At 32.2% G+C, this 23,153-nt stretch overlaps 1 protein-coding gene across 5 annotated transcripts in view; it reads right to left on the bottom strand.

Annotated features, from left to right (window-relative positions):
• Positions 1–1,668: 1,668 nt before the first annotated feature.
• Positions 1,669–23,153, bottom strand: part of LOC143063654 (protein TANC2-like) — a 67,378-nt gene continuing 45,893 nt past the window's right edge. For all 5 annotated transcript variants that reach the window (XM_076235915.1, XM_076235919.1, XM_076235917.1 and 2 more), the window contains 14 exons: positions 20,795–21,031; positions 19,861–20,028; positions 18,949–19,178; positions 17,841–17,979; positions 16,247–17,402; positions 15,241–15,472; positions 14,622–14,858; positions 13,615–13,791; positions 12,637–12,721; positions 11,710–11,967; positions 11,324–11,499; positions 9,633–9,857; positions 6,259–6,405; positions 1,669–4,156 (listed from right to left, as the gene is read on the bottom strand). In XM_076235915.1, the coding sequence (XP_076092030.1) occupies positions 3,869–4,156; positions 6,259–6,405; positions 9,633–9,857; positions 11,324–11,499; positions 11,710–11,967; positions 12,637–12,721; positions 13,615–13,791; positions 14,622–14,858; positions 15,241–15,472; positions 16,247–17,402; positions 17,841–17,979; positions 18,949–19,178; positions 19,861–20,028; positions 20,795–21,031 (3,755 nt within the window). In that variant the 3' untranslated portion in view covers positions 1,669–3,868. The remainder of the gene's footprint in view (positions 4,157–6,258; positions 6,406–9,632; positions 9,858–11,323; positions 11,500–11,709; positions 11,968–12,636; positions 12,722–13,614; positions 13,792–14,621; positions 14,859–15,240; positions 15,473–16,246; positions 17,403–17,840; positions 17,980–18,948; positions 19,179–19,860; positions 20,029–20,794; positions 21,032–23,153) is intronic.

The following is a 23,153-nucleotide window of genomic DNA, read 5'->3' as shown; positions in this document are numbered from 1 at the left end:
TTACTAATATGATAACTATATTTGGTATGTGCATACTGCAAAGTCCTCATACCCGTTCAACAATTTTCACTTGACCTCATTTCATGGATCAGTGAAGAAGGTTAAGTTTTGGTGGTAAGTCCACATCTCAGATACTATAAGCAATAAATCTAGTAAATTTGGTGTATTGAAGGATTGTAAGGTTTACATGTCAAACTGGCAGGTGTCATCTGACCTTGGCCTCATTTTCATGGTTCAGTGGTTATAGATAAGTTTTTGTGTTATGGTCTTTTTTTTCTAATACTATATGCAATAGGTCAACTATATTTGGTGTATGGAAATATAGTAAGGTGTATATGTCCAACTTGTAGGTTTCATCTGACCTTGACCTCATTTTCATGGTTCAGTTCTCAAATTTAAGTATATGGTGTATGGAAATATAGTAAGGTGTATATTTCCAACTTGCAGGTGTCATCAGACCTTGACCTCATTTTCATGGTTCAGTTCTCAAATTTAAGTTTTTGAGTTTTGGTCTTTTTTTCGAATACTATATGCAATAGGTCAACTTTATTTGGTGTATAGAAATATTTTATGATGAACATGTAAGTCATGCAGGTTTAATCAACTTGACCTCATTTTCATGGTCCATTGCTCAGTGTTAAGTTTTTGTGTTTTGGTCTGATTTTTCTTAAACTATAATCTTTAGTGTATTGAATGATTGTAAGGTGTACTTTAGTTTCTTGTTTGGTTTATATGACCTTAACCTCATTTTCTTGGATTATGTTAAGTTTATGTGATAGTTATAGTAGAACTTTATATTTAGGACTATAAACATAATATCAATGGTTAGTAAAGAAGGCTAAACATTTTAGCATGTGCACTCTTGTTTAATTTAAGAGGGCTTGTTTGACCTTCAATCAAATAAATCCTATGTCCTGAACAGTGAAAATAGTCAATATCTATTTACTCATCACTAACAACATATAAGCAATTTGACCAGCCTCCTAAACATTTCTAGGAGAACCATTAGCTAAAATCTACAGCATGGGGGCCTGGTATATTTTATATGGGGTTAGGAGGAATGGCTCATTCTAATACAAGGTAAGTGGTGTTATAAAAACAACACAGCGTTGAGGAAAAATCTGAAACATTTCAACGAAGAAATTGATGATGAATCATTGAAATAAATGCAGAAAACACTTTAAATGCAAACAAGTTGTTTTAGTGTAGACAAATGGAAGTAGATTCTTTATATTGAAGACTTAATCACTTTGATAGGCCACTAGTCTAAATCCACATGTCAGTAAGATGAATTTGTTACAGTGCGCTAGCGTCCTTATACAATATATATGGGGTCAGTAAATTCATTATAGGGTTAGATCCAAACAGAACTTGACCTAAATTGTCCTTAGTAGCAACATTTTTAATTTTGAAATACATTGGTTGAATAATTTATTGCATGGAAACTGTTGTAAAAAGAGGCTAGTCCCATATATTTGTGAGGTTTAGAGCTAGTCAAATAGTGGCAGATAAAATGCCTACATCGACGGAAAGCTGTACAAGCTAAACTGACAATTCTGCAAATCAAGCAGGAAAACTGTATGTTATATGGAGAAGGTATGAACCTAAGCTTCTACTGGTATGTGTATTTTTAGATAATTATTTATAGCATATGAAATAAACAACAGATTTGTTTCAAAGCAGTTTTACTTCCAACCGAAAAATATTCATCTTACAGAAAAATATTTGTTCCACTAAAACTTTGTTCTCCACAATATTTATAACTTCAATTAACAATCAAAATTACACCTTGTTTTCATAACTATACAACTTTCAAACATGTAAACTTACAATAACATAACAGAATATCAATTTAAGGCATGAATAATAAAGTCACATGGATTAAAATGTATAAAAAATAAAAATTTAAGACACTGAAAAGCAAATCAAGATTGCATTTGATTTTATCTAGTGCATTATCCAAATATTTTATATGAACAAGATCTTTCCAATATTTTAAAAATCTGGTTTTAAACCTTTAAATTATATAAATAAACTGACATATCACAATTAAAAATAAATTAATAAAATGCTGAATTAAAAAAGACTTCAAACAATCAGTTATAAACAGCTGAGCTGAAGATCATCAATCCCAACAACAATAAAAAGTTTGAAGTAATTTATTTCAAACATACATATACTTGAGTGAAAAATTGCCTTAAATAAAATATCCCTTAACTCTGAAATGACAAACTGAAAAAATTAAAAATTGAGATTTCTGAGAGAGATTTAATATTCCATACAAGTTTCAAGAAAATAGATGAAAGCAGAAATGTCATTTGAGATGCAACTGTTATATTAACCATGTCATTTTAAATAAAATCTTTGAAATAAGACTTCCGGAAATGATATGTCATGCATCTTTTGTGATCAACATCTCTTTACAAGATATCTTTTTTTAGGCAGACATTTACTAATATTCATACACCAAAGGGAGAGTAAAATAACAACAAAATCTATTTTAAAAAGTGATGTATGATCATGAAAGTTGACATTTCTGTATCCAAGACTGACCAATGTAAAACTTGGGTTTGACATGATTATTTCATCAACTGTTGAGAATTGTAAATAATCATATCTTGAAAAAAAATAATTTATAAGATTAAATAAAACAATACACTATGACATAAAACAATAAATAAGCTGGATAAAGCTGCACCAATGAAATTTAGAACTAAAATGTCTACTTATTATTTGTAGAGCGTTTGAACTATTTACAGGCAATAACTTGTCAACAAAATAAGAATGTCCTCACCCTCAGATTTCTCTTCTAATCAATAATGTTATCATTACATTCATTGCAATTAATTACTGTAATTTACAAGTAAAATAAAAAGCAATAGTTTCACTCCTCTGATGTCATAAACAGTTAATGTTGTCACAATGTTGTAGATAACTTTGCTTCAAAACTTCATAGAAATTCAACTTGTGAACCAACAACGTTGATAATTAATGTGTGTGCTAAATGAATTTCTGAATACATGTTATCTCCAGTTAATTGTTGAAATTTTTTCATATTTAATTTTTCTTAGATTACTTATTCTAAAGCAAGTTTAAACTTAACAAAAATATAAAACTGCAAGACTTAATTTGTTTCAAACTTTTTCTCTTTTTTTTTAATATGTCGGTTTTCGTAGTAAACAAATTAAATCAAATGCTTTGCTGAGCACAGACTGATATGACTGCAGAGGTCAAAAACCCTAAACAGTTGGGGCATGTTTAGACACAATATTCAAGGTACATACTGTCTGAATTTGGATTGTGATAAAATTTTTGACATACTATAAGTTTCTGACACAAAATAAATGGGGTAAAATATCTTAAAAATCTATTGTGCAATACTGTGAAATTGAAGATTCTTCTTGAAACTTTTCACAAAAATTTAAAATAAGTACTCTCCTTTTGGATCCCTCATTCCTAAACTGTTGGTACTATAACCCCCAAAATCAATCCCAACCTTTCTTTTGTGGTATGGAACCTTCTTGTAAAATTTCATAGAGATGCATAGACTTTAACAAAAGTTAATGGCCGGAAACGAAATGTGTCATTGGACGAAGCCGACACAGAAGACAACATCATAGCATTATACAAACCCCAATAATATTTTTGCAGTCATATAAAAATTAAATGTGCCATTCACAATGTCAATCTTTTTATGAATATTTCCTTCAAGTTTATCTTGCTGTTTCTGTATTAATCAGTGCTAGTAATGTTACACTATAACTATATCAGAAAAGCTTACAATGCTGCACGTGCAATGCTGATATAATAAACAAATCTTTATGACTTAAATATTATAAGGAATGTTTATTACTAAACACTATTATTCCTATAATGCAGTTTCTTCTCTTCTTCTTTCTTGATCGTTCAAACTCTGATGGCTTCCTTGGATGTTTTCATATCGAGCTTGATCTCGACATTCATCACGAACTCTCATCAGTAGTCTTTGAAGTTCCCGGTTGTTTGGTGCAAGCTTTAATGCTTCTTTTAAGTCGTCTAAGGCTGAAGCACCTTGCCTGTTATCCCTCTTAGCACGTGCTCGAGCATAAAAGGCCTCAAAACTATTGGCTTTAATGTCTAAGGCTTTCGTGGCAAGTTCTATGGCACCTTCATAGTCCTGTAAAATAAAGGGGAACATTTCAATTACACACCTTTAATCTAGGAAATTTAATAAATAATATATAGGCTCCTTAGACAAAATTTTCACAGATATGTGCACAGGGAAGTCAATTTTAATTTCACTTTTTGTTATGGTATCGTGCATTATTTATTTTGTCTGATTTTAACCATTTAGTAAAAAGGTGACTGTTTTGTCAGGTTGACTCTATGTGGAAATAGTGAGAATACAATAAAGGATCTTGGCAATAAACTGTTTGGGGAAGTTTCTTGTACAAACAAAACAGGCACTAATGTTTTCTTTAACAAATTCAACCATTATACTTTACCATGGTTACAACCTACAATATGGCAAAAATTATGGTGTAGTTAAATACTTTTCTTATTATCAACTAACAAGATGCTCCGCAGGGCGCAGCTTTACACGACCACCATAGAGGTTGAAACCTGAAAGGTTGGGGCAAGTATGGACACAACATTTAAGCTGGATTCAGCTCTAAATTTGGATTGTGATCAAATATTTGACACAGCATAGGTTTCTGACACAGAATGAGTGTGGTCTAATAAACTTAAAATTTGTTTTTTGTCTTTGAGCAATTCACTATGCTGTGGAATATTAATCCTCTCAGAAAGTGTTTGGAGAAATTTTCTTTTTATTTATGAAATCTGAAATGAGAAAAATTGAACCCCCCCCCCCTCCCCCCAATTTTTTTTTCACATCCCCCTTTCCCATATTCCAAAACTGATCTCAATTCAAATTACAAATGGAGTTTGCAACAATAACTAATCATTTAAATACATCATAAAATATTAAAATGTAAGAAAAAGTGCTTGTTATCACTGAATGGTAAAGATTGTTTTAATTTATCACTTGGTAGTAAAAGTGAATATACATTGTATATTGTATAAAACAATGATTAAAATTGATTCAACTACTATTCTGGACAAAGAAAGATAACTGCAATTGAAAATTTCTTGTTATTGTGCAATATTGGGCAATTAGATATTTCTTGTTATAGCACAATACTGTGCAATTGAAAATTCTTGCTATTGCACAATACTGTGCAATTGAAGATTTCTTGCTATTGCGCAATACTGTGCAATTGAAAATTTCTTGCTATTGCACAATCATACTTAATGTAATAACTTTGGATCCTGATTTGGACAAACTTGAAAACTGGGCCCATAATCAAAAATCTAAGTACATGTTTAGATTCAGCATATCAAAGAAGCCCAAGAATTAAATTTTTGTTAAAATCAAACTCAGTTTAATTTTGGCTCCTTTGGACTTTAATGTAGACCAATTTGAAGACGGGACCAAAAATTAAGAATCTACATACACAATAGATTTGGCATATCAAAGAACCCTAATTATTCAATTTTTGATGAAATCAAAGAAAGTTAAATTTTGGACCCTTTGGGCCCCTTAATTATTCCTAAACTGTTAGGACAAAAACTCCCCAAATCAATCCCAACCTTCCTTTTATGCTCATAAACCTTGTGTTTAAATTTCATAGATTTCTATTTACTTATACTAAAGTTATGGTGCGAAAACCAAGAAAAATGCTTATTTGTGCCCCTTTTTGGCCCCTAATTCCTAAACTGTTGGGATCTCAACTCCCAAAATCAATCCCAAACATTCCTTTTGTGTTCATAAACCTTGTGTTTAAATTTCATAGATTTCTATTAACTTAAACTAAAGTTATAGTGCGAAAACCAAAAAAATGCTTATTTGGGCCCTTTTTGGCTCCTAATTCCTAAACTGTTGGGACCAAAACTTCCAAAATCAATCCCAACCTTTCTTTTGTGGTCAAAAACCTTGTGTTTAAATTTCATAGATTTCTATTTACTTAAACTAAAGTTATAGTGCGAAAACCAAAAGAAATCGGACGACGACAACGACGACGCTGACGCCAACGTGATACCATTAATATACGACCAAAAAATTTTCAATTTTTGCAGTTGTATAAAAATTCAGAACTGGTGATAATATATCCTACTAACAGAGAACATATTTGCAGGAACTCTTTTAAGAACAATTTATTTATAATTTTCATATTTAAAATGCAATTTTTTATACAAATACATCTACATTGTACTTACATTTACTTTACGTTTACACCTGGACAAGTTCAGCAGTAAATTAAGACGAAGTTCTTTAAATGTTTTGGTATCATCACATTCACCCCCTTCTGGGAACTTCTTTAAGGCATACTGGTATCTCTGGGCTGCCTCTTTTATACGGTTTTTCTGAATAGGAGAAAAAAGGAAAACTAAATATTTACTCTTCACTGTTTTTTAAAATCTCCAAAGAGCATGTTTAGCTCACTTGATCTATATGTGTGTTTTTGACTAAGTTTCTCCATAGAAATGAGATGTGCCAATGTGAATACAACTGCATACTGAATGCCATTGACTTATCATAAGTCTTTCCTTCAAACAAAGTCACGATGAGCGAGTGGCGCCATATAATTCCCATGGAAATGAAACTTTCAAATGCTAATACATTGCATATCATACAGCATGGTGCTATAATTGAGTCAACTTTTTTAATGGTGCTGGAAGATTATTTTTGTTGCACAACTTTTAACAACTAATATGAACGTCATTATCAAAGTTGTGTAAAGTAAATACATTAAAACGTGTTCAAAGTATATCACTGACTTAGCATCTAAAACTGATCTAATCCCAAACTTTAACTGAGACATGTAAACCATGCGAAAGTTTCAAAGTCAACAGACTATGACCAAGCGGGTTGGGCAAAATAATCTCTATAGAAATGAGATGTACTAATGCAATTAGGCCACACCAATTTGATTTATAGTTCTTTAGACAAAAGCTCCAAAAAATATGGGGCGAGCGAGCGAGCGAAATTTTTTTGATTGTAAAAAATTCTTGAAAATGAGTTTTGTTGAGGCGGGTGCTCTACAAGTGGAGCGAGCGGTATAATATTTTTTTAAATTGTGCAATTTAGAAATTTGTGTACATGTCAAAACTGGGTAACTTCAAAGAAAAAGGAGGAGAAACATGCTCTTATGCATATTATTTGATGTATTTGTGCCTGTAGTACAGTCTATACCACACCCAACTTTCTGGTTCGCTTTGGTTTAGTATCATTTTGATTATTTTCGTCAAATAAGCTTTAACTGTATGTATATTTATTTAAATTCACACATGTATATAATAAGGAGGCAAAGCGGATAAAGTTTAGCGAGAGGAATTATGTAAGTAGGTAAATATATTGTATGGAATACAATTAAAATATGTGCATATATTCCCCAAAATGCCCTAAAAAAATATTAAATATCTTTGATACAATTGTTTTCATATATAGAAGTGATTGTTTATTGGCTGCTTGGCATCTAGTTGGAACTATGTATCTATAAAAGGATCAACATAATGAGTGAGGTAAATATTTCAACAACATGTTGAGTAAAATAGTTATATTGCTATGAATGTTGATCTCAGTGTAATGGAACATTCTCTTAAAATACATTATGTCCTTAAACCACATTCACATGCATTATTCTGATTTGGCAAAATACATTTTCTTCTTGCCCCTGAAACATAAATGTATCTCAAACTGGAAGTGGTTGTACCAATAATACATGCGTTATTTTTATTTACAGACCATTACAAAAGAGTTCTGAGTGCATGTCAATAGACTAACAAGGGGATATGGGTTTTCATCAATTTGAAAATATGATTAATGTCATATTTTTTTTTAAAATCATGTAAATTTAATATCAATTTCATCTAAGACAGATAGCTCTATCTATGTCTGTTGTAGTCCGAGATAACTCTGACGTCCAACGGCTGTTTTGCTTGACAAGCTGGAGCCGTTGAACAACTCTATATCTAGTCTGGCTAAACAGTTGTTGTACGTCAGATTAATCTCGGACTGTGTCTATTGAAACAATGATCGGGAATGACAATGGTTCTAGCGAGTACTGTTATGATCATGGTTGTCTAACGAAAGATTTTTTATTTTGACTTCTAGAACAAGTCTTCATAGATAGAATGAAATCCATTTCAATTAACTGTGTGTTAAATAACTATTTGTCCTATGCAATGATTTGACACAACTTCATGTTGGCATACTGATTTTTTACCTTTTATTAACAAACGATTTATCACACGTACGTTTGAATCGATTGGAGCAATATATGCACAAGAAAAACGTCTATGAGAAAAAAAATGTTAAAGATAAACTAATTTTGGAGCGGCATGCGGCCCAAAAATTTGCGGAAGCGGTAATTATTTTTTTTTTATTGAAAAGTCAATTTCTCCAAAACAGGAGCGGGAAAATCCAAAGAACTATCAATCAAATTGGTGTGGCCTTACAGCTGTATTACAAATATTTTTGACATTCCATTAAGTTCACCATAAAAATTACCTAAACACAAACTTAAAAGTAAAATAACAAAAATACCAAATTCCAAGGAAAGTTCCAAATGGGAAAATCAAAATTTCAAACCGATTAAACGATTGAATAATTCATTGTTGACATCATCATTTTTTAATTGCAAGCAAGCATCTTTGACCATTTTTCTAGTTCTACTTTAGAAAAAAACTAGCTATCATTGACTTTTCATTAGTGGTTCCGCACACTGACTTAATCCCCAAATTTATTATGTTAACTATGAAAAACATTCAAAGTCGATAAATTGCGACTGAGGGGGCGAAACCAACTGATCTCCATTGTATTGTAATGTACCATTATGCTTATGCCTTTAATATGCATCTGCATACCTAATATCATTGACCAAACACCAGAGGTTAACCCTTAAACTGACCTTATAATAAACTAATACACTATGTCCATATCAAGTTAGCAAAAGTTCCATGCCTATTTGCCAGCCCATTCTAAAATTGGAGCAGCATATCAAATATACCAGTACTACATATTTTGTTAAAAAATAAAAAGCAGTTTAGCTCCACATAAAGGTTGACCTATGAGCAGTTATTTGCAGGTGTGGATCCAGCCATGTTAAAAAGGGGAGGTTCCCAACCCAGGACAAAAAGGGGGGGGGGGGGGGTGTCAACAATATTTCCCCATTCATATGCCCCATTGATCGTCAAAAAAAAGGGGTGGTTCCAACCCCAGGAACCCAGCCCCTGGATTCGCCAATGATTTGAATTAGTTCAGGAAAAAGGTAAATAACTACGTCAAATGAAAGTCAGACAACATTATAACCTGTACAAAATCTGCCAAAAATTAAAAAAAGCAAGAGGGGCAAACATCCCTAATTTGTAGTTACAGGATATATTAATCTGTTTGAATCATACATTACACTGATACAACTAAGCAGTTTTCCATTTTTTCACAATCCTGTAGGCATAATAATATTCTAACGTTTTCTGAACAAAAAATTGTTAGAGAACAGTAGGTAGTTTATTATAGAACAATACATATATCTTTGTAAAACATCTCATGTGTATCAAGAATGCTTATTTAATGGTGAACTTTTGACTACCTTATAGAGAATATTTCCATCTTCCATGAGCTTGTTGAGCAATAACAACATGACATCAGGTTTCCCTGCAGCCACTGCCCATGTTGTATGACCTAATTTGGCTCCTTTTCTCAGAAAGCTAACGACAACAGATGTATTCCGTCTATCAATTGCTCTATCTAAGGCTCTCATTCCATTTAGGTCTTCATGCTCAATATTGGCTCCTTGGTCTATCAAATATTGGACCTACAAATAATATAGATTTTTTAGATAAATCCAATTTAAGATATATGAAGTATATATTAGGTGTAAACAAAAAAGTCTTTTAACCTAGCTGTGCTAGAAGAGCTTGGTAGATTCCCTTTATATTTTTCAGTTGTATTATCAATGCTAAAATATTGGTTCAGAATAAAAAGATATAAAAGATGGTTTACTGTATGATACCTATGTGTGTAACAAAAACATGTTTAATAGTTATATTGAATGCTGGTATTCATCCATACATTTCATTTTTAAAAAGCTGAATATTCATAATTTGGTGTTGAAGCTCAACTTTTTTTATCAAGTCAGTTAAGCAAAAACTTTGTAATAGTTTTGTAAAATTTTGGAACACAAAAAGAACAAATACACAGAGTAATAAATTAGATACTTATTTCAAACTTAAAACTTGTTTTTCAAAGGAAATGTATCTATCTTTAAACAATTTTCAATTGAGAAGTGCCTCATGTAAAATTAGAATCAGTGCACATGATCTCAAAATAGAAAGAGACAGGTATAAAGCATTATATATAGAAAGAGACCAAAGGATTTGTAAGAAATGTACTCTAAATCTGGTTGAAGATGAACAACATTTTATAACTAGTTGTCCAGCATACAAAAATGATAGGGAGATATTTTTCAAGGAGATAAACTGTATCTGTCCTAATTTTATATATCTTTCAAATGAGGAAAAATTTGTTTGGTTATTTACTAATGAAACTTTGTCTGTACTTAATATTTAGGGAGCTATATTATTACATGTCTAGATGTTAGACGAAATGTTAAATTAGGTATGTAATAACAATGATAATTGTAATGATTTTATGGTTCTGATCCTGTCTGGAATTAAATGTATATGATTTTTATAGAATGAAGATAATAACATCTGTCTGAACTTTTTTTTAATGTTTCATTTTAGTATATAAAAATGTTTTTCTGTTACAAATCATGATGTATTGTTTTATGTGTACATGTTATGCTGCCCATCAAGGGCCCTTGATTGGAATAATAAAATATCATATTCTTATATATACATATACATTCATACATATTTTAGCGTAAAAAGTTCTATATTTAAAAATCTTTTAACAATAGCAAAGTACTTTCAATAATATATTGACCAGTGTATGTCTCAGTACTCCTGAAAGTGGTTGTTAATATAAATTCTGTACAAATGCCCAAATGAAAAGAACAATTATACAACATGTTTTTGTTACAATTTTGAACCTTCAGGGGAGTTATGCACAACATATATTGACATAAGTTATTTTCAAATTACAACATCTTTACTAGCACTTTTTAGAGATACAGTGATTATAATCACTATTTAGATTTTAAAAATACTAACAATTAATACTTAACATTGACCTTCTTATGCTGTGTAATAACTGCCTTTTTACTTTACTGTTAGGATGCAAAATTAAAACATAATCTGAATAATTTCAAGAACTTACAACATGTGAATCTCCATGGAAGGCTGCCAGCTGTAATGGTGACCGACCACACCTATCAGTATGGTGTAGATTTGATCCTCTCTCCTGTAAAGTCTGGATAATGTGTAGGTGCCCCTTCAGACATCCCCACGCCAAGGATGTTAGTCCCTCTTTGTCTACTGATTCTACTGATGCTCCTGAAAATCAAAAAGAAAAAAATCAATATAAAATTAAAAAACACCCAGAAATACCAAAATGCTTTTTTGTCATATTTTTTTAGATACAGATGAAACTTATTCTCCATAATTTACTAAAATTACTTGACTTATAAAAATGTGTTCATCACTTTGTTAATGTGTACAAAAACAGTTTTCCAATGAATGTTTGAATCAAGTTAATCAACCTACCTCTAGCAAGCAACATCTCTACCACACCAATGTGTCCTTTATAAGCAGCTATCATCAGTGGTGTTCGTCCATACTTGTCAACCTGTTCTATATCAACACCAACACCTAAAAGAAGGTCAGCCACATCCCACTTTCCTGAATCTACAGCACACAATAGTGGCGAAAAACTTTTACCATTAGGTTGACTAGGATTGGCACCTTGGTCTATTAACCAGCTGGCCATGTCATGGTGGCCATGTGCACAAGAGGCTGTAAGGGCTATAAAAGAGTATATAAGGCAAATGTAAAATAATGTCATATTACATGATTTCCCTGATTAATTATCTTCATTCCTGTTTTCAGTTTAAAAACCCAATTGTCTCCTCCAAATTATGAAATTTGGACAGTTGTTAAATCCATTATGGGGAACGCCAAAAGTTACCAGAATGGCGATTTTTTAAAAGAGGATCCATAAAAAAAATACTAGTTCCAATATCAGTCATGGTCAGAATTCCTGCAAATTGTTTTCAAGATTTTAAAAGGTAGAGTTTTAGTTCTTGTGAGCATTTAAAATTTGTCTGTTTTGGAAGTTGTGAATTTGAAAAAAAAACATTTTAGATATATTAATCTTCATGGAGAAATAAGTTGGTTAGATGTCTTTCAATATAAACTGAAAGCAGAGGAACAGGAGGAGTTACGAGGTCAAAGTTTCAAACTTTGTCAGTGTATGCATTGCAACAAAAAAATCACAAGAAAAACTTGTTCAATAAACAAGTCATGATTCTCTCTAATTTTGAATAAGCTGAATCTAAGAATAAAAATATATGTCTTTAAAAAATTACTCAGATATTTGCATGATTAAAGTAAGTAGAAAAGTTTACAAACTTCAAACTCCGACGATTGTTGCTGATGTCATACAAATTAAAGGTAAATAATTCAATAACTTACGTGTATCACCAAATAAAGTGTCTAAGCTATTTATCCCAAAACCTTCAACTGAATGACTGTTTGTCTGCAACAGGTATTCACAAATCTAAAATATATTTTTGACACCAATAAATGTCAGAAAAGAGAAAACACAGATATCCTAAAATTTTCAAGCACTCTTAGTATTTTTTATATTTTAAAGCCTGATTTATACTTTATGAATGTGTCACAAATCTTTGAGAACAGTATCAAAAATAACTAGAATAATATTGATTATGAATTGAATTAGCTGCTTGTTTTGTGTGTCAGAACAAAGGGTTCACTTCACACACATGGAACTGTATCAACTGCTCAACTGATCATGATTGAATTTGATATGAACGTCTCACCGTGTATACTTCTCATCTTATATTCACAATGGATATGCCATCAACAAACTACCAAGCAATCTATTCTTTTATTCATATTCACATTCAGTGATGTTGTCTGAGACAAAAGGCACAGAATGCAAGTCATAGGAATTTTATCCATTCTGCACAACAAATTTATATAATGCTTTAAATTTCAAAGCTCTAAATACTTCATATCTAGTAAACAGATGTCATATGTTCTGAAGTTTCCTGCTAGCAAATTGTTTCATCACTGAATATTTTTCAGACATCTAGTAAATTTTTTTTTATCATTATACCCAGTACTTTTATCATTATACCCAAACTGTCAAATCTTATTTCTTAAACTCTCACCCACTATAGGTTGTTCTAAAGTAGATTACCTTTATCGGTTTATATATCAGTGACAAATTTCATGTCAAGCTATGAATATTCAAAGTCATAAAACTCTAAAACAACAATTAAGACCATTTCTAAAACCAAAGAACAAATGGATCAATGGATTCCTTAACAATTCCTATTAAACAACAGGATATACAAAATGGTCAAAACTACTAATAAAAAGAAATTATACTAGCAACTATAATTCTTATAATGGGGAACAACTCACATCGATATGTCCCATGGCTGCTCCAGCCACTAAAGCTTGTTGCATGGCCTCAACTTTTATCAGCTGTCCATCGTAGGATGACCAATCACATTGCAGGAGATAGGCTAAAGCATCAAGATGACCATTCAGTGCTGCATGGACTGCAGGACACTGTCCACAGTTGTCAACATGAGACAGCTGCAAAAACAAATACTTAAAATTGATACAAGAACTTGATTTATATTAAAATAAAAAGATATGGTATAATAGCTGTTGACTGTCCACCAGACACCTAATGACATAGAAGTTAGCAACTTTAGGTCACTATAGAATTTTTTGAAATGTTACAAAATAATGCCTTTTTCAGATTTTTTATTTTACAAATGTCCTTTTCAGATTTTTAATGGTTCCAAAGTCCTATTCAGATATATTAAATAAAACAAAGTCATTACCAGATTTGTAACTTTACAAATGTCCTTTTCAGATATCTAACGTTACAAAGTTCTTTTATGATTTTTAATAATACCAAAGTCCTTTTCAGATATTTAATGTTAAAAAGCCCTTTCCAGATTTGTAATGTTACATATGTCTTTTAGTCTACATATTATTTGCATTGCTGCACTTTAAGACAGTTCATATATTCTTCAATGTAAAGCTTATAATTAGCACCTGTGATCACTAAAAGTTATTGGTTGGGTTCCTGTTGCTCAGTCTTTGGTTTTCTATATTGTGTTTTTTGTACTATATGTTTTGTCTGTTTGTCTTTTTCATTTTAAGCCATGGCGTTGTCAGTTTATTTTTGACTTATGAGTTTTAATTTTCCTCTGGTATCTTTCGCCTCTCTTTAACAACTCAATACAAAATAATACAATTCTAATTTATTGTATAAATAATATGAGTTATCTCCCTTACACTTCTCATTATTGTTTTTCTTGTGATAGTATTCTATTCTAAGATACAAGCACTTGAGATATTTATCAATCCAATGAAGTCAGAAATAATTTCATTTTTTTCAGATGAAAACTTACTCTTGCATTTTTCCTACACAACATTTTGATGACATCTATATGACCTTCTGCTGCTGCAAAACACAGAGCAGACATTCCTTGATCATTGACTGCATCTACACTAGCATTAAATTCTAACAGTAATGACACTGCATCAGCAAATCCTTCTTTGGCAGCTACTCCTAAAACTGGTGCATGGTTCAACTGGTTACATCGAGTGTTTGGGTTGGCTCCGGACAATAAAATCAATCGACTGACCTAAAGCAACAGAGAAGAACATCAGTCAGGTTCAGATTATTATATTTTGGTGGAACATGTACCTACATACATCTATGCACTTTATATCTTATTTATAATTCTTAAAGAATTATCGTTTCATAGATCTTATCATTTGAGTCTATCCAGCAAAGTTTCAATTTAAAACACACATGACAAGTCCATAGAAAAATTTAGTTAATAGACCTGTCACTTATCATCTTTTGGTTTTCATTTAAAAGCAGATCATTTTAAAACTTTTAGCAATATATTCTTATCTTTTAAATTTCCTTTCAAACTTAACAATTCTGATCAGGGAAACAATCTCAGAATGCTACTGTCAAATTAAATGACTTATTTCTAATATTGATAACTCTCTCCTCACCTTAACATTTGGAGAAAACAGATTCCTATGACAAGCTAGGGCAGCGTTCAAGTTATCTGAACTAAGAGCCATCCAGTATGCCTGCATATCACGTGATGAATACCCTCGCTGTTTGCTAATGTTTTTGTAAATATGTGCTTTTAAAATATGATGTCCCAGTTCTATTGTCTTGTCTGAGAGGAGAGGAGCGTCTACTCGAGAATATTTAAATGCCATTAAAGCATGGCCATTTCTGAAAAAAAAGGTGGAAAATTATGAATTATCATTCCTTAAATTTAAATTTATGATGAAATGCATTAGATTTCTTTTTTTGTTTTCTTCATATATATATATATATATATTCCATCACTTAATCACCTTCTTTTTTATATGTACATGACAGATGTCAAATGATAAATATAGGGTGTGACAGATGTCAAATAAAAATCAAATTCTAATGTGAATGATTGTTGGTGTTAAATGACACTTCCAGCATTATTTCAGCAGAATCTGGAGTGCCCAAAAGAAAGCATGAACACTGAAGATCCTAGTCCATTAAGATTGGTGTGGATCATTTACCTGCAATGTGCAGGATTCAAACTCACAACTTCAGTGTTGATAGGCTAGTGTTAAAGTAGATGATATTACAACTTCTTTTGTTACTTGGACCACCGGACCACTGAAAACCCTCAAATTTCTGTTAGTGTAAGGATTTATTTTCAATTGACCATGTAAGGTTGCTAAATCTTTAGATTTCTGTGTAGCGTTTTTTATTTGTCTGGTGGTCAATTTTATTTTGGACCATGCTGTTCAGGTTTTATTTGACATACAATTGTTTTTGCTCCCTCTGTATCCAATTCTTAAAATTATTGTTTGTAAAATTCTCATTGTTCATTGACATGTCATGCCATTGGATCAATCTTTCATATATTTCATTCAGAACTCAGTTACCCTATCTTTAAAAAAAAAGTATTTCACTAAATCAAATCAATTTAAAAAAAAAATCAACATACAAGCTTTAACCTACCTTAGATCACAAAGAAATTTAGGATTATCAGAATCATCACGTCGTATTAACCACTCCCTGAATGCCGGATGGAAAAACATGTATGTTTCATCCTTCCTTCTATGAATGAATTTTGACAGTACTTCAAGTCTATGACTAAAATCCTCCCAAGAAATGTACCTCTGTGTATATCCAGAATTAATTGTTTCAAATATTTCCTCTTTTTTAAGAGGATATAAAGTTGCAAGACATACACCTAAAATTGGTGAAACTTTCTCGAAAGACCTCACACTTGGAAATTTAATGTTGAAATGCAATAAAAAAACTTCTGATATATTCATTGGCAATATCTTATAATTAGAACTTTTTAGCACCAAGTGACCTTGTTCAATAAGATCCAATGTCCATTTGCAGAATAAGAAAGAACCTTTACTTAATGTTTGTAAATGGCTACAAAATTTTACTTGTGTTGCTGCTTCCAATCGACCATTTAAGGCAATATTGTTTTTCACACTAGGACTGGTTTCCAGACGATGATTAACATAATCCTGAAGATCAGCAGCAATATACTGGTTTTCTGGATCCCTGTCAATACAGATCTGTTGGAATGGCAGAGACTTTGTTATATCTAATAAGACTGTCTGCACAGTAACCACTAATTTAAGCCACATAGGGAAATCATCTAAGTGATGTGATAAAAAGGAAGCAATTGTATCACCGTAATCTGGTTTATGAAATTCTGCTTCATTTAAAGAGTCCACTAAAATTATACAACTATCCGAATGAATTTTTCCAGTCTCTTTTAAATTTTGTAATGGTCCAACAATTCCCTTTATGAAAGAAAGGGAAGGATTTTTTATGCATTCTTTAAGGCTCAACACATCTTGTAACTGTGTATCTTGAAGCAACAATTCTCTGTATGACGACAACTGTGGTACTAAACAGAGCCTAGCAGCTAGACTATGTACAAATTCTGGAACTAGACATGTCACATTATTGTCGGCCTGACAAAAATGGTATGCTACAACTTGTGATCCCAGGCTACGCAGTGCATCATACGACATATTGCCACAAGAAGCACTTAGATGAGAATGTGGAGAACTGTTGAGTGTGGAAGTTGGGCTGTAGTTTATCCCATTAGGGTGAAATCTATCTTGGTGAAGCCTGTGACTGGATCCTGTAATATAAAACCAGAAAAACTAAACATATCTCAATAGATATACCTAAACTGCATAAAAATGAAAATAGAAATATAAATAACATCTTTAAAAGATGATTATTTAACTCAGGTAAATTAATCAAGGAGTGGTATATTTCTCTTAGAAAGAATTTAAAGGTCTCAGTGTCCAGTGAAAAAGCTACACATAGAACAATAGCCACTGTATTTGATTGGACAATTAATAGGACTGACAAAAGTTTAAATAGATTGATCAATTGGAGATGAATCTGTAAGTTTCATTAAGTTCACAATAAATTCACTTATTTTTTTAGGCATGTAAATAGCACGTTTTCAAAGTATAGTTTGTTTGCAGCATGTTGCTAGTTTAAAAAAAAAAAGTAAGATTTTTTTCTCAAAATATTTACTCTAGCAAATTTTTATAAATAAAGTACTTACCTTCTACAAGTCCACTTCTTCCATCGCCAAAACAACTACAGTCTATTAACTGCTCCAAGATGGCAGTTTTACCAGCACCAATACCTCCTGAGATTACAACACCTCTTGGCTGGTCTGAAGTGGGTTCACTATTCAATGCCTAATTAAAACCAAAATACTGACTTTAATTTTTTATTCCTTACTTTAATAATAAGGCAAATTCTAGGTCTGTGCTTGTGACTGTCTCTGTATGTATTGAGGTACAATATATACTGTGAAAATCATAACTGATCATTCTCTTTAATAAAGGCAAAGATAACTTTGAAAAAAAAATTCCTTGTACAATGAGAGTTGACAAAGTTCAAACTAAAGACAAACTGCAAGTGACAGCAGGGCAAATGTAAGCTACAACTCAACATTATCAAGCTCCAGATCAAATATAAAATCATCCCCTTTCATAGATGCCAAGAAAAGATTTATGAAATTTTCTTTCTCTAATTTTTGTGCTATTTTCACATTTCCTGACCGGTGTGAGAAAAATATTTCTCCTCACTAGTGAAAAATCTGTTCTCGGCAAATGATTAGTCGAAATTTGATTATGACGTCTAAATGTTTTGTTTTCTTCTGAATTTTCCTATTGTGACGTCATGAAAAAAGGCGACCATGCCTGATGACGTCGCATATAAAGAACACAAGTTTCTGAAAATCTTTGAAAAAGAAGGATAAAGATCATTAGAGAAACAGATTCCGACACTATTACTCGTGTATTACGATATTTCTCCACTCTCGACAGTTAAATTTTAGTTATTTAAAGAGCTCGGCAAGCCTCGCGCTTTAAATAATAAAATTTAACTGTCTCGAGTGGAGAAATATCGTAATACACTTGTTGCAGTGTAGGAATCTATATTTATACAATGGGTGTTTTAAAATCCTAAATCATCAGAAAACATGATGTGGCTGCACACCAGATGTAAAAATTGCTTACACTCTACCACTCAACATCAAGCTGTATACTAATATCATACCCATTCTTAAAAGGCAAGATCACTTTGGAGAATATTTGACTGGTACTGTGAGTATTGTAAAAGGAATTAGAATACAGATTTTTGTTTGATTTACAACTGCTTACCATTTCCATTTCTTTGAACAGCCATTCTCTACCAACGAAAATAGGTTTGCCTTCAGGATGTGGTAGCTCAAAGTTGATTGGATACAAGTGAAGCTGTGGTGGTTTGATTCTCAACATACGGGAGCCACGACTGTCTTGATGATGACTAACAGCAGCACGGGCTGATCTTCTCATTGGTGACTGCCTTTTACCAAACAGTCCTAGATCTTCAATCTGACCTGGCTGTGAGGCTATAAAAATACATAAATTTGACTTACCAGTATATTGAATTTATTCAACTTTAGTTCATCTTTATGTTGCTTTAATATACAATTATATCTTATCATTTTGCCAAATATAAATTAAAATTCAATCAAAAATTTGTTTATCTGAAAACTTTATCCTTACCATTCTGTTTTATATAATAAATTGGAGATAACAAAAAGAACATGCCTATTTGTTCATTATTTTGTACACAAATGAGGCTGATATTTTCCTGTTTATTGTTTTACACATCATTTCTGGGCCTTTTATAGCTGACTATGCGGTATGGGTTTGGCTCATTGTTGAAGGCTATATAGTGACCTTTAGTTGTTAATTTCTGTATCATTTGGTCTCTTTTGAAGAGTTGTCTCTTTGATAATCATACCAATCTTTATATTTACAGTCAATAAAAATCTAAATTCATGTATCAAAGAAATTCTATTGTAATAGTATGGCAGACAGGAAAAGATTATGTTTTCAGTATTATCTTAAGCATGTAAGTAAATTTGCTTAGTTACTAGGCATCATAGCCAAGACCTGTTCCCCCTTTGATGTCTTTATAATATCTATGTAGTTGGGTTACTGTTTGATTGACAGCTACCCTACATCTCCTTTCATTTATATTAAAATGGTCATGAATAAGAAAGGTTAAAGAATTATATCACTAACTAGTAATTGAGTGTGGTCTCTGTGTAGTTGACTGTGGACTGATTCCATGACTAGAACTATTAGACATCAGGGAATTAACACTGTCTGCACTAGGATCCCGATTGGAGGGGAAAAGAGATCCACATCCCATATGTATTCCTGATGAGGCTCTTTCACTGCCAGATGAAGCTGAAAAAAGCATGTAAAGATTTTTTTTATGTCATAACATAATACATGATATCTCATCTTTATATGAAGAAATGTATTTCTAATGAAATCATGAGCAAATTCAACAGGTCAACAGGTATTATTCTGATCTCAAACTGTTGGAACAACATACAACAGAGAATAGTTTATGCACTTGGATTTTAGTTGGTTTTCTGCACTCTGGATGTGGTTTTAGTATGATATAGCTCATTCTGCATTGTCTTCTGTGATTCATGTACATTTATATACAGATAGAACAGAATGGTTTAGTTACAAGACTGATTGCAGGTCTATAAAATATAAAACCTTTTTTAACTATATACTACCTAATTGGTATTTGAATTTTGTTTTGAAGGTTTTGAATTCCTTTGAATCTTACGGATCTTATACTACAATATACAGTTGATATAAAAAAAGAATATGTGGTATGATTGCCAACCTTCCACAAGTAAAACTTTTTGGTGAATAGGGAACAAACAAAAAACATTTACATTTTGTCATGCTGCTGATATATATAACAATGTCAATACAAATCTGCTGTTTATGGTTGTATAACTAGCCATAATTTCCTCTTCCTTAGGCAGTTTTCCACTTAACAACAGCAAGCTTGACAATGTATCCTTACACATTGTGACATGGCTGATTTGCCTGCTCATGTATCAAAGCCGTGAAAAAAGAATTAGGGATTGACTGAGCAGGGTGATATAGGCCTTGGGGTAAGGCTGATGATGTTCAATTCCTTACAAACCTGTCAAAGTAGATAATGGACTTGAATCTGAAATCCCCCGATCTGGTGTAGCATCAAAGCTGCCTAATGAAGACACACTGGTAAATGTCTCTTCAGTCTGGTTCCCTGATTGACAGATTGGTGTCAACTGGTCCTGTTCACTAATAGGTACTCTTTCTCCTAGTAACAAGCCTAGTCTCATCATCAGATCATTTTGAGCAACATCTGGTGGTGGAGGAGGGGGACTACGTTTCCCAGCTAAAGAAAAATACACAATTTGCTTTGTTTTAGTCTACCAACAATTACTAAGTTTTTGTATACCCTCAGTATTGATAAATAAGGATAAAAATATGTGCTTGTCATAATTAATGCCCCTTCATGACTTTATACAAGAACAAGAGGCTGTCACAACGACAGCAAACTGGATTTATTAACATTTATTTGTGTCCTGGCAATATCACAAGAACCATAACTGATGAACGGTGAAAGTATATCAAATTTGACCTCCATTTTGTCATCAGTATCAACATATTAAAATTTGAAAAGCTTAGGTTGAATGGTTCATGAGTAAATGCAACAACATGAATGGAAATGCCATTTTTTTATCTTTCAAGAACCATAAGTCCTGAACAGTAAAAATCAAAATCACCATTATTGAACTTGACCTCTATTTTGTCATCAGTAACAACATTTTAAAATTTGAAAAGCTTTGGTTGAACAGTTCATGAGTAAATGCATGGACACAACTGGAAACACCATTTTTCAATCTTTCAAGAACCATAACTCCTGAACGGTAAAAGTCAAAATCGTCATTATTGAACTTGACCTCCATTTTGTCATCAGTAACAACATATTAAAATTTGAAAAGCTTTGGTTGAACAGTTCATGAGTAAATGCACGGACACGACTGGAAACACCATTTTTCAATCTTTCAAGAACCATAACTCCTTGACAGTAAAAGTCAAAATCGTCATTATTGAACTTGACCTTCATTTTGTTGTCAGTAACAACAAATTAAAATTTTAAAAGCTTTGGTTAAAGGTTCATGAGAAATTGCACGGACAACATTTGGTTGCCGCCCGCCCGCCGTACATTTTCAAATCAATAACCGACATTTTTGTCACAAAAATTTGGTTAAAAAGACCTTTTTACTAATTGATTATTTTTCCTGATACCAAGTTGAAACAAAAAAACTACCCCTTCTTCATACATTTAGCTTTCCCATCCCTTCGTTCAAATCAATAGAATAAATATTCTCTAATAGTAAGTGTATGTTGTTGTTTAATGAATGATGATACTGGTTTTGAACACCACACAGAATGGTTAAAACTCTTGGTTAAAACTCAGGATATAATGCAGTAGTTATTCAGTTATAACTGGTACTGATTCTTGAATTCAGCCACTACAACATAGGTGTCAACTCTCCAGCTCTTCACACGACCCTCTCAATATTTTTCAGAAATTTACAGAAGTTCTAAATCTGTACCTGATTTTATAAGCAGGAATTTATATCACCAGCAATCTTGAAATTATCACTTGCTTTTTCTGAACGATACATGTAAGTTCAATGTTCACATGCAAGTGAGTACATCTCATATTTTTCAGTCATTATTTTTTTAATTTTATCATCCATAAGGAAACAATTCCTTTCAAGATCAGAGGAAACATTTAAAAAGAAAATAAGAAAGGTTTTTTAGGCCTAAATTATCTAAATTTTGATTTATATATATAAGTTGTGGTTTACTTAAGACCTAAAATAATTCTATTCAGAGTACATGTAAATTTTGATTTTGCTAGGAGCAACGACTGAAAACATGACTGTAAAGTAGATCACACTGCATATATCTTAAATTAAAGTAACTACAGGTCAACAAATAAAGGAGGTCAAGTGATGGGGAAACTCACATCATTTTACAATGAGGTAAAAAGGGAGACAACAAGAAGTAATTGTAACAGGATGCTGTTACGAAGTCTCCCAAACAAAGCTCCCATATTAATTTTACTTGTTTAATTGTCCTATACAAGAATATATATGGTTTAGGGGTGGGGATCTCGACCGTTTACAAGTTTTCAAACAAGAGTGGGTGGGGTGACCCCCTAGGGACTTCCCTTTTATTTCATTTCATTTATTTTAGTGTTCCCTACAAGAATATATATACGGTTTAGGGGTGGGGATCTGGACCGTTTACAAGATAATAGAACATTCTCAAATTGAGCGGGGTAGGGGTAACCCCCATTGACTCTCCCTATATTTCAGTTGTTGTGTTTTATTGTTCCATACAAGAATATACATGGTTTAGGGGTGGGGATATGGACCGTTTACAAGTTTTCAAACACGCGGGGGTGGGGTGACCCCCAAGGGACTTCCTTTTAATTTCTT

Source organism: Mytilus galloprovincialis, chromosome 2 (assembly GCF_965363235.1).
Source record: "Mytilus galloprovincialis chromosome 2, xbMytGall1.hap1.1, whole genome shotgun sequence".
Classification (NCBI taxonomy): Eukaryota; Metazoa; Mollusca; class Bivalvia; order Mytilida; family Mytilidae; genus Mytilus; species Mytilus galloprovincialis.
The sequence above is the reverse complement of the archived record's forward strand: the minus strand, read 5'-3'. Positions and strand labels throughout refer to the sequence as shown.